Source organism: Mirounga angustirostris, unplaced genomic scaffold, assembly GCF_029215605.1.
Source record: "Mirounga angustirostris isolate CCGP_5_RB_7025 unplaced genomic scaffold, mMirAng1.0.hap1 SCAF_11, whole genome shotgun sequence".
NCBI lineage: Eukaryota > Metazoa > Chordata > Mammalia > Carnivora > Phocidae > Mirounga > Mirounga angustirostris.
Genome location: NW_026991719.1, coordinates 49,809,689 through 49,825,995, shown reverse-complemented (window position 1 = coordinate 49,825,995; position 16,307 = coordinate 49,809,689). Strand labels below are relative to the sequence as shown.

The following is a 16,307-nucleotide window of genomic DNA, read 5'->3' as shown; positions in this document are numbered from 1 at the left end:
CTACCATATTGGACAGTGTAATTTTATGCTTTACCTTCCCCAAAGTGGCTTAAGTCATTTTCCTGGTGCCTTCAACCCAGGAAGAGGAATGGCATGGGAGATAGTAAATGGGCCCAAAGAACAGGGGCACTTATTTATGTTAGCAGCTTCTACACTGCACCTACCTCTTCTGTCATCACCCTACTCTGCTTCCAAATGGCAGGCTCAGATAACCTTGCCAGGGAGAAACTTTAATAGTCATACAGAGCCCAATAGATTGCCCATAGGCTGAAGCAAGTAACTGTAAAAAGATAAAATATATCAAGAACAAATGTTAGAATGGCTAAAATTAACAAGACAGGAAACAAAAATTTTGGTAAGGATGTGGAGAAAGGGGAACCCTCTTACACTGTTGATGGGAATGCAAGCTGGTACAGCCACTCAGGAAAACAGTATGGAGGTGCCTCAAAAAGTTAAAAATAGGACTAACCTATGACCCAGCAATTGTACTACTGGGTATTTACCCCAAAGACACAGATGTAGTGAAAAGAAGGGACACCTGCACCCCAGTGTTCCTAGCAGCAATAGCCAAACTGTGGAAGGAGCCAAGATGTCCTTCAATAGATGAATGGAAAAAGAAGTTGTGGTTCAGGGATCCCTGGGTGGCTCAGTTGGGTTAAGCGTCTGCCTTCAGCTCAGGTCATGATCCCAGGGTCCTGGGACTGAGCCCCATGCTGGGCTCTCTGCTCAGCGGGAGCCTGCTTCTCCCTCTCCCTGCTGCTCCTCCTGCTTGTACTGTCAAATAAATTAATAAAATCTTAATAATAATAAGTTGTGGTTCATATATACAATGGAATATTACTCAGCCATCAGAAGGGCTGAATACCTACCATTTACATCGACATGGATGGAACCGGAAGGTATTACACTCAGTGAAATAAGTCAATCAGAGAAAGACAATTTTATGGTTTCACTCACGTGTGGAATATAAGGGATAGTGCAGAGGATCATAGGGGAAGGGAGGGAAAACTGAATGGGAAGAAATCAGAGAGGGAGACAAACCATGAGAGACTCAACTCCGGGAAACAAACCAAGGGTTGCGGAAAGGGAGGTGGGTAGGGGGATGGGGTAACTGGGTGATGGACATTAAGGAGGGCACACGATGTGATGAGCACTGGGTGTTATAGGCAACTAATGAATCATTGAGCACCACATCAACAACTAATGATGTACTATGTGTTGGCTAATTGAATTAAAAAAAAAAAGAACAAATGTAAGATTTTGTAGTTCGGTCTAAGAAATCAAGAGGGAGACAGAGTTCAAGGACAGGCTTAGAGAGATGGGGCTTCTAGACAGCCTATCTTTCAAATATTTATTTATTTCAGAGAGAGAGAGAGAGAAAGCATGGGGAAGGGCAGAGGGAGAAGCAGACTCCCTGCTGAGCAGGGACCCTGATGTGAGGCTCGATCCCAGGACCCTGGGATCATGACCTGAGCCGAAGGCAGACACTTAACCCACTGAGCCACCCAGGTGCCCCTAGACAGCATAATTTAAAGAGACTTAGGAAACATTAGTCAACCATGAGTTCAAATAAGTCAGCGGTTGGATCCAGAAGAAAAACTGGTAATAGCTAACATTTATTGAGGCTCAGAATAAATAAGAGTTTAAGAGTTTTTTTTTTTTTTTAACAAAGTTGCCTTGAGACAGAATAAACTGGTTAGGATGTATAGTGAGCCTCCCATCACTGGAGGTGGTAAAATTTAGTAGCACTTGAAGACTATGGTCTGGCAGGTGTTCACAAAACATAGGGAGGCCGTCTAAGAGGAAGTACTACATGGTGTCTGACGTGGCAGTTAGAACTGCCTTCTCTGTGCCTCTGATTTGTCAACCACCCCACACTTCAATGTATTAGGAAAGAAAAAACAGTTGCTGCGTATCTTTTTCCCCTCCTTTCTTTTATCTAATTAGTGCTGGGACAGTGAGCAAGTTATTGACCACAAAGCATGTTTAGCTTTTCTAAGGAAAGGTTAGTTAAGATTGAATCATAATTCGTCCTCTTGCCCTCTCAGTCTATTGTAGCTCCACCAAATGCCTGGGATCTCACTTTCAATATGCCTTTCACAGGGACCATTTGATTGGAAATCAGATCAGACAAGCAGAGAAAACTGGGCAGGATGGTATAACCTTCAACAAGTAGGCCATCCAAAGTCCCAGGAAACTGGGCCTAAAAGTTACACTTCTGGGACTAGAGGTTTTGAGAGGTAACCCATGTGGTGCCTAGAGAAATGTTTGATTTGTACTAATAATACTGCTAACATTTACAATAGGCCAAGAGCAGAACAGTTTATGTGGATGATTAAACCCTCAACAAACCCTCCTGTAATTCTCCCATTTCACATATGAAGAAACTGAGTCATTGAGAGAGTCAGTGAGACTTGCCAAAGACCAGTTTTGTCAGTGACAAAACTAGGGTTTGAGCCCAAAGAGTATGGATCCAGAGTCTGTTCTTAAACACTGTGCTACATCCTATCTGTATATTGTACTGGAGGAAAAGAGTAGATATTATTTCACAATGACTTTGGGCAGAGTTCCCTAGAAATAAGTGGTAGAAGGGATAGTAAAGCTCTGGACCATGCCATGTATAAGGTTCCCTTCTTGATGCTTGGCTGGTTGTATCAGATTGGATGCAAAAATAATGCTATAAGAAAGATAGGAGTCTATTTCCCTTTCATGTAAAAAAAAAAAATGTCTGCAGGTAGGCAGTCCATGACTGCTATGGTAGCTCTATGGTCATCAAAAACTTGGGCTCCTTCCAACTTTCTGTTATCCTATCCCTAGGAGTAGGGACTTTTTCCTACGGTCCAAGATAGCTGCTAGAACTTCAACCATCATATCTACATTCCAAGCATCAAGATTGAGTAAGGGGTAAAGAAGCATTAGCTATCTTCCTTAAAGGAGGTTTCTGAAAATCTCTGCCCCAAATTTCTATTTGCATATCACTGGACTAATCACATAGTCACCCCTTACTGTAAAGAAAGATAGGAAATGTAATCTTTTACTCCATGTGACATGGGTTCCATCTGAAAATCAGGGCTCTGTCACTAAGTAGGAAGAGAAGAATGGATGTTAGGGTTGGCACCCAACACATTGGTTCTCTAACACATTGATACATCCAACTTGTACTTTTGTGTCTTCACAGTGACTACAGGTATGTGGCAGCTGCTCTGGCTGTCATGAGAAACGTGACTCAGCAGATCAATGAGCGCAAGCGGCGTTTGGAGAATATTGACAAGATTGCCCAGTGGCAGGCATCTGTCCTAGACTGGGAGGTACGATCTTTATGAACAGGGGTACTGGGGAGTCTGAATAGGTTAGCTAGAACATCACATCTTAGCCTAAGATGGATGAAAAGGAATTAAATTTAAAGAACAGCAGAAAGGATTTAGATTAGAGCCAAGGCAAAACTTTCTACTAATGAGAGGTGTTGTGTACTTGAATAGCTTTCTAAGAAGGTTGGAGAAATCTTTAAGGCAACACTTCATTAAGAAAGGAAAGGTTCATCTCTTTGGGTGTTGCCAGGAAAAAATTGGATTGAATCAATAGACTTTCGAGCTTCTTTCCAGTCCTGGAGTTTTATCACCACCAGGTGAACACTTGGATAAGAAGTGGTATGTACTAATCCACTCCCAGACACAGAATATAATGATGGTTCTCTTGTGCAGGGCAGCCAACATGCTTCTTTTTTCCACTGGTGAGATTACCTTGCCTGACACATTTACTCGGTCTACCCAAGCTTGCACACTTGAGGCCAAGTTCATCATTTCTGCCCAGTCGACCCACCAAATTCTGTTTTTTATCATTTGCTTATAAAATTAATTCCTGACAGCCTCCTATTTCATTGGAAACAGCCACAACTTCTCTGAACTCAGAAAGTCTTCAGTGAATGAAGTCACTAAAGCCTTCCTTTCCTAGATACTCACTTGCAGAGGATATATACAACCTAACAAATAAATGGAGATTTTGCTTCTATTCATGTCACTGCTCTGTTGAGGTCCTTGGGTTTCTGTTCAATAGAAACAGAGCCATGAATTATAAGGCGTCATAGGTATGTGTGTTGAGTACACCATTTAGTGTTTGTCTCTTGTGCCCACCAAGAGAACCAGGGGCCATGGCATTTCACGTTTATCTCTCAGACCCAAATTGTGAAATCTGATAGTCTACAGGCTAACATAACCAAGATGGGAAAGGCTGGTCATTCTACCAGGGAGGGGGCAGTAAACTTAAGCTTCATAGTCACAGTGCAGAAGTTGAACCAGTTCCCTATTCCACTTGCCTCAACTCTGGTATCATTTCCTATGATTGAGAAGTAGTATCTCCCTAACATTTCAAGCAGTAGCACATTCTAAGAAGATTAAGCATCAGCCTTGCAAACAGCTATTTTACCAAAGTCCAGAAAAAATCATCTTTCATTTATTCTGCTACCTCTGATCCTTTTTAATGTAGATGGCTGGAAAAGACCACAATTCTGAGCATTTGGCATATTTTTAGTCTTATTTAAAGGATAATGTCCCCATAAGAGTAGAAAAAAGGAGTGATTTTTTGAGATGAAGAGAAAGGAATGAATCTATATAAAGAGACCCTATTGCTCATAAGAGGAAACCAACACTGGTCCAAACTTATTAGTGAATCATGGTTCCTCCTTCCCTTGACCAAATGACCTCTAGCAAACCCATCAACTCCAAGGCACTCTGAAATTGTGGCTGGTTAACAAGCCTCTTTCTCTCTACTCCTGCAGGGTTCTCTGTAAAAAGGAGGTTCCCAGCAGCAGTTGTCTTCATATTCCCTGGAACAACTTCCTTCTTCCTAATGCCTGGAATAGCTAATTCCTCCATATGCTCTGGGCCTCCAGTCCTTGAAGGTAGAGCCATGGAGGACCAACAATAGCTTGAAATTCCTTGGCCTATCCAGGGAGCCTTATTAATACCAAACTCGAAAACACTGAACTATGATTTAAAGACTCAGCATCTAAAAAAGGAATTTCATGTGTTTTTGTCTAGAAGTGGGGGGTGGGAAACAAAAAGATGATTTTGAGCCAGGATTGATGGGAGAACAGTTACTCTCTGCCTCCTTTGTTAGCATGATTGATTGGTCTTCTAATTTCAACCAAGCCCGTATGTACAACCCTGACACCCTGCTGCTTGGTAAAGCCCTTCTTCATCTAATTTGGCAAGAAGAAAAATTCCTCATGGTTCCCTTTTTAGACTCTGGGGTCACCGTGGAACTTACTAGCTCTAGAGGGGTTGTCTTCTAGGAAGCTTTTCTCCAGCGAATCCTGATGGGTGCATTTCAGAGGGCAGGCCTAAAGTGTCTTATGTTTGTCATATCTAGTCTTCAAGACTCAGTCACCAGGGCTTTTAGGGGACGACCCTTCCCATCAACAATTCTGGCATGTACACACATACACACACACACACACACACATGCATTGTAATGATGGTGGAAGTCTGAGAAGCCTATTCCTGACCAAGACCACAAAGCTAAAATTTTAATCTGGTCTCCAGATTCTCTCTGTGGTATTCTTTTCTCTGCTGCACTACATACTCTTCCAACCTTCTGCTTCCCACACCCCAATTGCTTTCCTTTGTGATACTGCAGGGACTTGTTTTTGCAGTAAAGGGTCCATATCTAAGCAAGGCAGTAAGACTTCCTTGGGGCGAATATCCAAACCCTAGTATGGCTAAAGGTGGATGAATGCTGGAGGACCATCCCCAAAAGGCAATAGGACATATCCACTCCATGGCTTGCTAGCTATTGACATAAGTAGCCAAACCTCACCAGTTCCCTGGTATAGGTTCTTTGTATGTTCTACTTGTCCAAGCAGTCGCACAAGCAAAGAGAGGTCCTCCCAGCTTGCTGAGGGCTGCTCTGGACAAGCCTTGCAAATCAAGAAAATGATTTCTTGCCCTCCCCCAAATGTTTGAACAAACAGGGTGGCTGTCAAAGCATCCACATAATAATTTCAGCTTAATTTGTCAAATTAAAAAGAAGAGTCATAGGGGAAATCTTCAGAGCTTAATCTGCTTTGAAGAGGAATTGGGAAACAGGGTTGAGGATTGGCAGCATACAGGCAACGGTACCTACTCAATAAATCAGAACATCTGGCTAGAGAGTAGGAGACCTTGTATTATATCCAGACCTGACCCTGCCTCAACTTATTCCATAAATATTCAGGGTCTTTTTGTTCAATTCCAGTTATCATCCTTGCTCACTCCCCCCCACCCATGAGAACTAGAGTTCACGAAGTACCCCCTGCTCTGTCCCATATCCCAGGGCTCCTAAAAATTAAATGGATGAGTGAAAATATCACCCATACCTCAAAGTAATAATCAATACCTTAGAGTGGCTTAGGGGAGCAACAGGGAGAAGAACCAGTTCTCACAGACCACAGTTTCAGGGAAATTTACATTTCTAATTTCTCTGATGCTTATGTTTGGTTGAACTGTTACATTGCTGCCCTTAACACTCATTAGATCCACTTGACAGGAAGGGAAAAGGAATATATCCCTGGCAGCTTCCTTTTAATCTTTTTTTTCCCCTGGAGATTTTTACCAGGAGCCCAGATTTGTAGCTCATGTTTGGGAATTTGACTGTATATGATTGTGGTGGCACCCCTCCCCTAACAGCCTGCTTGTGTAATATCCAAAGGCCTGTTCCAGTTTACCACTGGATAATTGAATCCAAAAAGTTGGAGGAAACACAAATACCCAACATGATGGAAGCAGAAAAAGTATCTATTTAGAAGCTGAGGTGGTTTGATGAGGCATACTTCTGGGACAAGGAGTTTGTTATTTCCCTGCCGTCCTGTCAATAGGCAGCATTGAAAATGAACTGTATGAAAATTAGGGCATTTCCCTTGTCCTTCTTTCCCTGGATCTGTTCAGGCCACAACCTCACATTAGAACAATCAGCCTATAACTAGAATGGGGTGTTGGGCATTGGGCTATTGAGATGAATGAGTGGCCTTGGTTTTCCACTGGGGCAAGTATGTTCCAGGCATCGGGAACAGTATGTGCAAAATCCTGGAGGAATGGAAGAAAACAGAATGTCCATGGGGGAGGTGGCAGTGGGAAGAGATTGCACTTTGGGGGGCAAGGCAAAGTAATATATGGTGCAAGTGGGGTAGAAGAGGCAAAGGGTGAGAACTCTGAACTCCGAGAGGGCTATTTCCCTTATGTGATCTGATTTTTGCTCTCAAGCAGCCATGTGAAGTGAACCAAGCAGGAACTGTTGTATTATCCATTGTTCAATTGAGAAAACAGATTGAGAGTGGTTAAGCTACTTTCCAAGGGCACAGAGTGAGTTGGTGGCAACACTGGGCCCAGAACCCAAGTCTTCTGAGATTCTCACCTCAGAAATCTTCCAAGGTAGCTAGTTGTTCCACTAAGGATTATCATTATACTGTGGTTTGGTGGCTTTTGAGGGAGTCTGGCCTGGATTCTGGATTCTTTGCGCAAATTACTTCTAATTTCTCTGACCTTGGTTTTGGGGGTAATAACAGTACATTCATCATTGGGTTCTTGTGAGTATTAATAGGAATATGTGACATAGGTTATAGAGTGCACAATAATAATCAAGATAATAGCTATCACTTACGTAGAACTTACAGTGTGAAGTGTACTCTCCTAAGCACTTTATAAATGTTAACTTACATAATCTTCACAACAGTGAAATGAGATTGGTACTGTTATTACCCTCATTTTAAAGATGAGGAAATTCAATGTAGGAAATTCATTTTAAAGACGAGGAAATGTAGTACAGCCCCACCGTGATCCTCTCTCAGCACAATTTGTCTCTTTCCAGGGTTCAAATTGTCAGAAATTGGCAGGACGTGGCTATAGCCAGCACCAGTGTGGGGTTGCCAGTGGCTTGCTGGTCTTTTCCTTCAGAACATCTAGCCAGCTCAGGAACAAGATGGCCTTCCCTCTACCTCTAGACAGTCTTTGCAGAGTCAAGCTCCACTTGAAGCTCACTCAGTAATATAATTTACATGTGTTTTATATTCTTTTGACTACCTTTTTTTTTAGAAATAAAAATTGAACTTAGAATTTAAAAAAATAAATATGAGAAAACTGACACACAGAGAGGATATATGAGTAACCTGACATCAATCAGCATGGTGAGCATAAGGGTATTCTTTCTTTCTTTCTTTCTTTCTTTCTTTCTTTCTTTCTTTCTTTCTTTCTTTCTTTCCTCTTTCTTTCTTTCTTTCTCTTTCTTTCTTTCTTTCTTTCTTTCTCTTTCTTTCTCTCTTTATTTCTTTCTTCTTTCTTCTTTCTTTTTCTTCCTTCCTTCCTTCTCTCTTTCTTTCTTTTGTCTGTCTTTTTTCTTTCTTTCTTTTTCTTTCTTTCTTTCCTTTTTTTTTCTCCCTTCCTTCCCTTTCTTAGCTTGGTGGAGTTATATGTGGCAAGTACTTAAAATAGGAGTGTTCCTGGCTGGTACAGTGGGTGTAACTTTAAAAGTCATCCTGGAAAAAAAAAAAAGTCATCTTGGCCAACTTTTTTGTCATTGGCCTGTTTTTATGGCTTTCTTTCACTTTATATATATTCAAAATGGACTGTGGCACATCTTCCTGACCTGCCTCAGGGTGGGACATGGCAGACTGCTATCACTCTCATCTTCCCATCCATCTAACAGGAAAGCCCTGCACAAATCCCTCCCCCTGAGAGCTTCCTCTTCCAGAAGTTCTGTGTTAGTATGTGGGCCCCTCAAGGATGAATGTTTACTCAAGTTCCAAGGTACCCCTGAAATGGAGTCTGGAGTCACAGTATCTGTGAGCTTTCTTTTTGAGGTTATATTATTACAAAATATTTCCTCTTAGCTCCCCTTTTCCTTCTCATACCTTAGACTGAAAAAAGTGATATGCTGAAGAATACCATTTCCAGCTACCCCTCTCTTTGGCCCACTGCCCTGTCTAGGCTGTTCTAATTATTGCTGGGGGGGATGCAGGGATCTCCATCTCTAACCCTGACTTGAAGCTTTTGGGTACAAGGCTGAGATCTTAACATTGGAGTATCAGGGCTAAGACCTTGGAGATCAACCTCATATACCACATTTAACATCAGGAAAAACTGAGACCCAGAGAGAGGAAGGGACTGACTGGACTGGAGATAGCATAATATAGTGGCAAGAGTGAGTATACTTTCTGGAGCCACAGAATTGGGGTTGGGTCATGGGTATCTAGCTAATGAGCTGGGTGATCTTAGCTGATCACCTGACATTTCTGTACCTTGGACTATAAAATGAGAGTAAGACTACCTACCTCCCAGTATTCTTGTGTGCCTCAGAAGAGATAGAGTGAAAGTATGTAGCAAAAGTCTGATGCATATAGGTGTTAATATATTTTTAGATGGGGGGAGGGGGGACAAAGGGAATGGGAGTGAGAATCTCAAGCAGACTCTATACCCAGCATGGAGCCCAACACGGGGCTCAGTCTCACAGCCCTGAGATCATGACCTGAACCAAAATCAAGAGTCAGATGTTCAACTGACTGAGCCACCCAGGCACCCCTATAGGTGCTAATATTAATTCTCCTGAGTTCTGGACCAGATTTTTATCCCTATCTTTATATAGGTCCTGGAACCCACCCCCCACCCCCCTACCCCTGTGGCGGGCTTTGGTGTGGCTTGCCTCGTGTTCCAAGAGTTCTGGGCACACCTGCATTAGTTTCCTCCACTGACTGTGAGCTCCTTGAGAACAAGGGCCAAATCTGGCTTGGCATCTGACATATATCCCCACATACCTCTAACCTAGCAGAGTTTTTGTGAAAAGGGGCCTTGGAAACTCTGTAGAATTGAGTTAGCTAGGAGTCAGATGTGTTGGTACCTTTTTTTTTTTTTTTTCCTGTCTGACTATGTAGCAAGGAGGGGAAGTGGTTTCAGGCTATGAATAACAGACCAAAGAATCATGTGGTTGTGAAGTTTCCTATTTGATCAATATATTTTAATGAACTGAGAGGAGAAGAAAAAAAAATTAAGAAACTGTATGTACTCTCTCTTTCTCCCTCTGTCATTGTCTCCTTCTTGCCCTCCCCTGTCCTCTTTTTTACTCATTTGGGAAGCAGAGAGACTTCTATTATTTCCTTAGGCTTATTCTTCAGGTATAAGAAGGAGACTAAGAGACTAGGCCTGGGATGAAGGACTTGTGCAGAAAGACAAATTCATAGAGAAAAGGCCAAGGAAAGAGAGAGGGAGAGAGAAACCTCATGGAACCAGGATGAACCTTGGTGCCTGTAGGGCTAGAGAGCAGCTGACATAGAGAGACTATAGCAGTCCTGGGTGGTAGGGCTCATTTGGCCTGAGGGTGAACAAGAGTATGGGTCTTTCCAGCTCATGGAACCTTTTAAGGATTCCCAGGAGTCCTTTCTATCCCTCTTTCCCCACCCGGCCTTTTCTGTACTCCTCCTGCCCCGGTCTATGCCTAGTTTTAGGTGCTTCCAGGCAGGTGACAGGTCTGTCCCTTCTGCCTGGCTGCCTCTCACTATCACATATTCTTCCCAGGGTGAGGACATCCTAGACAGGAGCTCGGAGCTGATCTACACTGGGGAAATGGCCTGGATCTACCAGCCCTATGGCCGCAACCAGCAGCGGGTCTTCTTCCTGTTTGACCACCAGATGGTCCTCTGCAAGAAGGTAACCCCAACCTCTTCTTTCCTGAGGGAGATGGGAGATGGGCACCTCAGAAGCATAAGCCCCTCCCTCTCCATCATCCCCCGCTCCCAGGGAAGTGGTCATTATAGTAGGTGGGAAAAGATGCCAGTGGCTTCTAATTTTGTGATTCCTTCTTTAACTTTTGCTGTTTTCCCTCTTTGTCAGTTTTCTTTTAAAAAATCTAGAATAAGACTCTTTTTTTCTCTTTCTTCTTGTCTTCCATGATGGCTGTCTCTGATCCTCCATCCATTGCCCTGTTACTTTAGTTATGCATATGTTGTGTTATTTCCTTCCAGAGATGATTATATTGGAAATTATTTTGCTGCTTTGGGGATTTTTTCTTTTTTCTCCTTTCCTTTTTTTTTTTTTTCTTCCAGAGGAGGGGTAGAGATCCCCTTTCCTCTCTCCTCAGTCATCCACTAATGTTCCTGCAGTTCTGAAGTTGTCCCAAACAGCTTTTCCCCTGTATCATTTGTTTTTAATTATACCAGCCTTGACATACTCTGTTGTCTTCTGTGTCATAACTACTAGTTATTTATGTTGGTTTCATTGTATTCTGGGAGGATCCAGAATTAAATAGAGTATAATAATGCTGGAGGGAGGACTTTTTCTGTTCAAGGAACTTTCTGCATTGGACCACTTTTTCTTGTACTGAAGGGCCAGACTTGGAGGATGAACCATCTGGGACTCAGAAATGCAACAATAGCAACAGAGATTAGGGATAGAGCAGAAAAGAGATGGAGATTTGAAACCAAAATATCTGGGTCCTAGGCTCTACTGTCTCTAACCTTGGGCAAGTTTTTTTAACTTTATGTTCTTATTTTCCTCAGTGCCAAATCAGGCTGATGATAGAATTCATCTCAAGAGGTGTTGAGGAGGACCACCTAAGGTAGTGGGAAGCAGTGAAGTATAGTGTTAAGAGCATGGATTCTAGGGCCAGCCAGAAGGGCACCAATTTTTCCCATGAGCTGTGTGACCTTGGGCAAATTCTCTGTGCCTCACATTTGCAAAATGGAAATCATAATGGTATCCACATAGAAAGAGAGGTTGTGATGGTTAAATGAAACAATATAGTTGCAGTGCCTGGCACATGGTATTTAGTAAATGTTAGCTATTGATATTATTACTGTATATTTGGTGTTACTATTCATTCATTCAGCAAATCTTTTATGGGAGACAGTATATGCAGTAGTTAAATAAGCACAGATTTTAGAACCAGAGAGTCTGGACTAAAGCCCGACTCTACCATTTAGTAGCTTTTGTTCCAGAGTAAGCTTCTTAACTGTTCTATCTACAGTTCCTCATAAAACGGGGTTATAACAGTACCTAACTTGTAGGATTGTTGTGAAGATTATTTGCTAATAAATGCAAAGCATTCAGCTGCCGAGGGATGAATACATAAAGAAAATGTGACGCACGTGTGCACACACACACACACACACAGGAATGCACACACACTATGGAATATTATTCAGCCTTAAAAAAAGGGGGGGACTCCTGTCATTTGTGACAACATAGATGAACCTGGAGGACATTATGCTAAGTAAAATAAGACAGAGAAAGGCAAATACCATATGATCTCACTTCATGTAGAATCTACAGCTGTTGAAGTCATAAAGGCAGAGAGTAGAATGGTGGTTGCCAGGGACTGGTGAGGATTTGGAAAATGGAGAGATACTGGTCAAAGTGTGAAAACTTTTCATATGCAAGATGAATAAGTTTTGGTGAGCTAGTATACAATATGGTGCCTATCACTAACAATACTGTATTGTGTACTTGAAATTTGCTAAGAAAGTAGGTCTTAAGTGTTATCATCACAAAAAAAGTCACCATGTGAGATGATGTATATGTTAATTAGCTTGATTGTGGTGATCATTTCACAATGTATACATATATCAAAACATTGTATTTTATACCTTAAATATATATAATCTTTATTTGTCAATTATACCTCAATAAAGCTGGGGGGAAATGCAAAGCATTCGGAATAGTGTCTAGCACATGATATATGCTAAGTGTTAACTGTTACCATTGTTGTTGCTATTATTATTTTGTTATTAAGAATGTACCCTAGGTGTTGGAATGCAATAATGAGAAAAATAAGTCCAGTCCCATCCCCATGTGCCTTCCTCAGGCTCTGGAGAGAAAACCCAGGCTGATCAAGGCTAGGGGTGGGCAGGAACTAGGGCCCCTCTCTAAAAAGACCTTACTGACAAGCAAGTGAGACAGGCTGCAATCCTTAAGAGTTGCATTTCCCAGATTGCAGCATCTGTCATTTATACAAAATGTTTTACAGTGTCTTACTAAACCCCATGAATACCCAGTGAGACCAAATTCAATTATCTCCTAGTTGTTTGAATTATATAATGTCAGGAATTGGAGTAGGCTCCTTGCTGGATCCATGGCTAGGCTTGGTGCTTGTCTGCAGACTGCCAGGGACCTTCTGGAGAAGCACTGGCTCCCTTGATATCCTCCAGCTTGGGTGAGTGGAAGGGAAAAGAAGGAAGGCGGGCATGCTATTAGGTAGGGAACTTGTGATGACCAGGCATGCTATTAGGTACGGAACTTGTGATGACCTAAATAGCACCTGTGGTGAGCACTTATTCACCATGTCCCTATGAAAGCACTCAGACCACCATTAACAAGTGGCATTTGGGACCTTAGACAACCAGGGCTCCAGAGGGCTTTGTCCCCTTGCCATGTGCAAAAGATGAGCAGAGAAACTTCTAAGGCTTTGTCAGCTGTTTTTCCCTGGGCAGCCCCTGAGTGAGGCAAGAGTAAGGAAGGTACACTACTGGGCACAGCTTAATGGGCAGACTATAAGCTGTGAAACAGAACTAATGTAACTCAGGAGTGTGGTGGCTGAGTTTAAGTTGTGTAAGGGTCTTCATTATCAGTGCTAGCATTCAGAAAAGGGAAACTGCAATGACTTGAGCTAGAGGATGCACTCAGGGAATACTTGAGGAGGAAAAATGTGTAAATTTGACCTGGAGCTGGAATGATTGTAAAAAGAGGTATTGTTGGGGCAGGGAGAACACATTAGTGTGAGCCTAAGTATAGATCTGTGACCACCCCCATCTTGAAAGGGTATATGGAATTTCCAAGGATGTAGAGGTAGCTATGTAAATTTTAAAATATTCAGTTACTTTTGCTTTGATTTATTTTTGTCACAATATTTAAATTATTTTGAAAGTTTAAATGGACCAAAGGAGGCAGTGAGATTTTCAGGTTCATCGAAGGAAACTTAAAGTCCTACAAAAAATTAGTCTGGGACCAAGAAAGATTGGCACCATATTTATTAGACAAGGCTGACCTCATGACCTGGAAACAGCATGTTTAGATATGAGCTTTACAACCATTTTAGAGAAAATTGAGGTTCAGAGAGATAAAATGGCTTGCCCAAGGCCACAGCTAGTAGGTTATGCAGCTAGGATTCTGTATATCTCACACTCTTTCCATGCATGTTTCATGCTGCTTTGTGGCCTTAGCTATGGTTTCTGATGGGATTTTTTTGAACAGTAGGTCATTCTTAATCATTCCTATCACATCCCTAAACTTGGCCTTATGACTAATCCGGTGCCTGAAAACTCACATTCAACACTCTGGGGAGCTAGAAAGAGTAGGCAAAGGGAGAACCTTAATGACACATTTCTCTAGTCCTGTTCCCCTACCACAGAAGCAGAATTCTCTCAAGTTTCTTGTTATCATTAAATACCTAAAGAAACAATAGGAGTTTCAGTTGATGCTTTTAATTTAGCTCCAAGATCATGTACATCCTTTCTTTTTTTTTTTTTTTTTTTTTTTGGAAACTAGTAAAGGTTTTGAAGGCTGACAATGATTATGACACACCTTCAGAGTTAAAGGAAGCTACAGGTAATGCTGGCAGGCTGGATCCAAAGACCCAAAGGGGATCCTGCAGGACCAGCCAATAGTGTTCTTGGTTTCATGAAGGATGGAAATAAAGCATGAGCCAGCAGGAGGTGAAAGCAGAGTTTCCTGAAGATATAGAGAGAGCAGATACAGACAGAGTGTCTGGGAGACTAAGAAATGAAAGGAGGGAATCTCATCTTTGTTAAGGGTCTGGGGGGGGGTTATTGAGGATGGTGGTCTGATATACATGTCCTCTCAGACATCTAGGTACCAGTTAGAACAAAGACAAGGGGGCAGGTTTTATTCCTTGGAGCCAGGGGGCCTTGACATTGAGATGTCTAGCCATGGTTGTCTAGAATAAGCAAATGGTAGCTTTGTCCAGTCATTCTCACCTGGTCCTTCCATAGATGTTAACTATTCTAGAGAAATTGTTAATTCCTGTCCCTTATAAGGAGAACATATGCTGTTTGCATTACAAATCATGTGTAAAGTGGGGTAGTGGTGCAGGTCCCAGCAAGAATAGAAGCAGGAAAAGGAGTAAAAAGCAGATTTTTATGGAGTCCTTCAGTTTTCCTGTCTCTTTGGTTGAAGTTAGGAATAGTGGGAGGTTTCACTTATTTGTGGAACATAAGGAATAACATGGAGGACATTAGGAGAAGGAAGGGAAAAAGGAAGGGGGTGGAATTGGAGGGAGAGATGAACCATGAGAGACTATGGACTCTGAGGAACAAAGTGAGGGTTTTAGAGGGGAGGGGGTGCAGGTATGAGTTAGACCGGTGATGGGTATTAAGGAGGGCACGTACTGCATGGAGCACTGGGTGTTATCGGAAAACAATGAATCGTGGATCACTACATCAAAAACTAATGATGTATTGTATAGTGACTAACATAACATAATAAAATAAAATTTAAAATATAAATAAATAAATTAAAAAGGAATAGTGGGATTTTAAAGATACTAGCTGGGCTTGAAAAAAGCATGGAAGATATTAGAGAAACCCTTTCTGGAGAAATAAAAGAACTAAAATCTAACCAAGTCGAAATCAAAAAGGCTATTAATGAGGTACAATCAAAAATGGAGGCTCTAACTGCTAGGATAATAAGGCAGAAGAGAAAATTAGTGATACAGAAGATGAAATTATGGAAAATAAAGAAGCTGAGAAAAAGAGAGATAAACAACTACTGGATCACAAGGGCAGAATTCGAGAGATAAGTGATACCAGGAGATGAAACAATATTAGAATAATTGGGATCCCAGAAGAAGAAGAAAGAGAGAGAGGGGCAGAAGGTATATTGGAGCAAATTATAGCAGAGAGCCTCCCTAATTTGGGGAAGGAGACAGGCATCAAAATCCAGGAGGCACAGGGAACACCCCTCAAAATCAATAAAAATAGGTCACCCCGACATCTAATAGTAAAACTTACAAGTCTCAGAGACAAAGAGAAAATCCTGAAAGCAGCTCAGGAGAAGAGATCTGTAACCTGCAATGGTAGAAATATTAGATTGGCAACAGACCTATCCACAAGACCTGGCAGGCCAGAAAGGACTAACATGATATATTCAGAGCACTAAATGAGAAAAATATGCAGCCAAGAATACTCTATCCAGCTAGGCTGTCATTGAAAATAGAAGGAGAGATAAAAAGCTTCCAAGACAAACGAAAACTAAAGGAATTTGCAAACACCAAACCAGCCCTAAAAGAAATATTGAAAGGGGTCCTCTAAACAAAGAGAGAGCCTAAAAGTAACATAG

General features: G+C 41.8%; 1 protein-coding gene across 3 annotated transcripts in view; it reads left to right on the top strand.

The window, feature by feature from the left end:
* ARHGEF9 (Cdc42 guanine nucleotide exchange factor 9) overlaps nt 1-16,307 on the top strand; it is a 242,054-nt gene that overhangs the window by 181,409 nt on the left and 44,338 nt on the right. For 2 of the 3 annotated variants that reach the window (XM_064574140.1, XM_064574141.1), the window contains exons 6-7: nt 3,179-3,308; nt 10,536-10,667. In XM_064574140.1, coding sequence (XP_064430210.1) covers nt 3,179-3,308; nt 10,536-10,667 — 262 coding nt within the window. Of the gene's footprint in view, nt 1-3,178; nt 3,309-10,099; nt 10,136-10,535; nt 10,668-16,307 lie in introns of all 3 variants that reach the window. The other variant, XM_054508226.2, reaches the window with a different exon arrangement.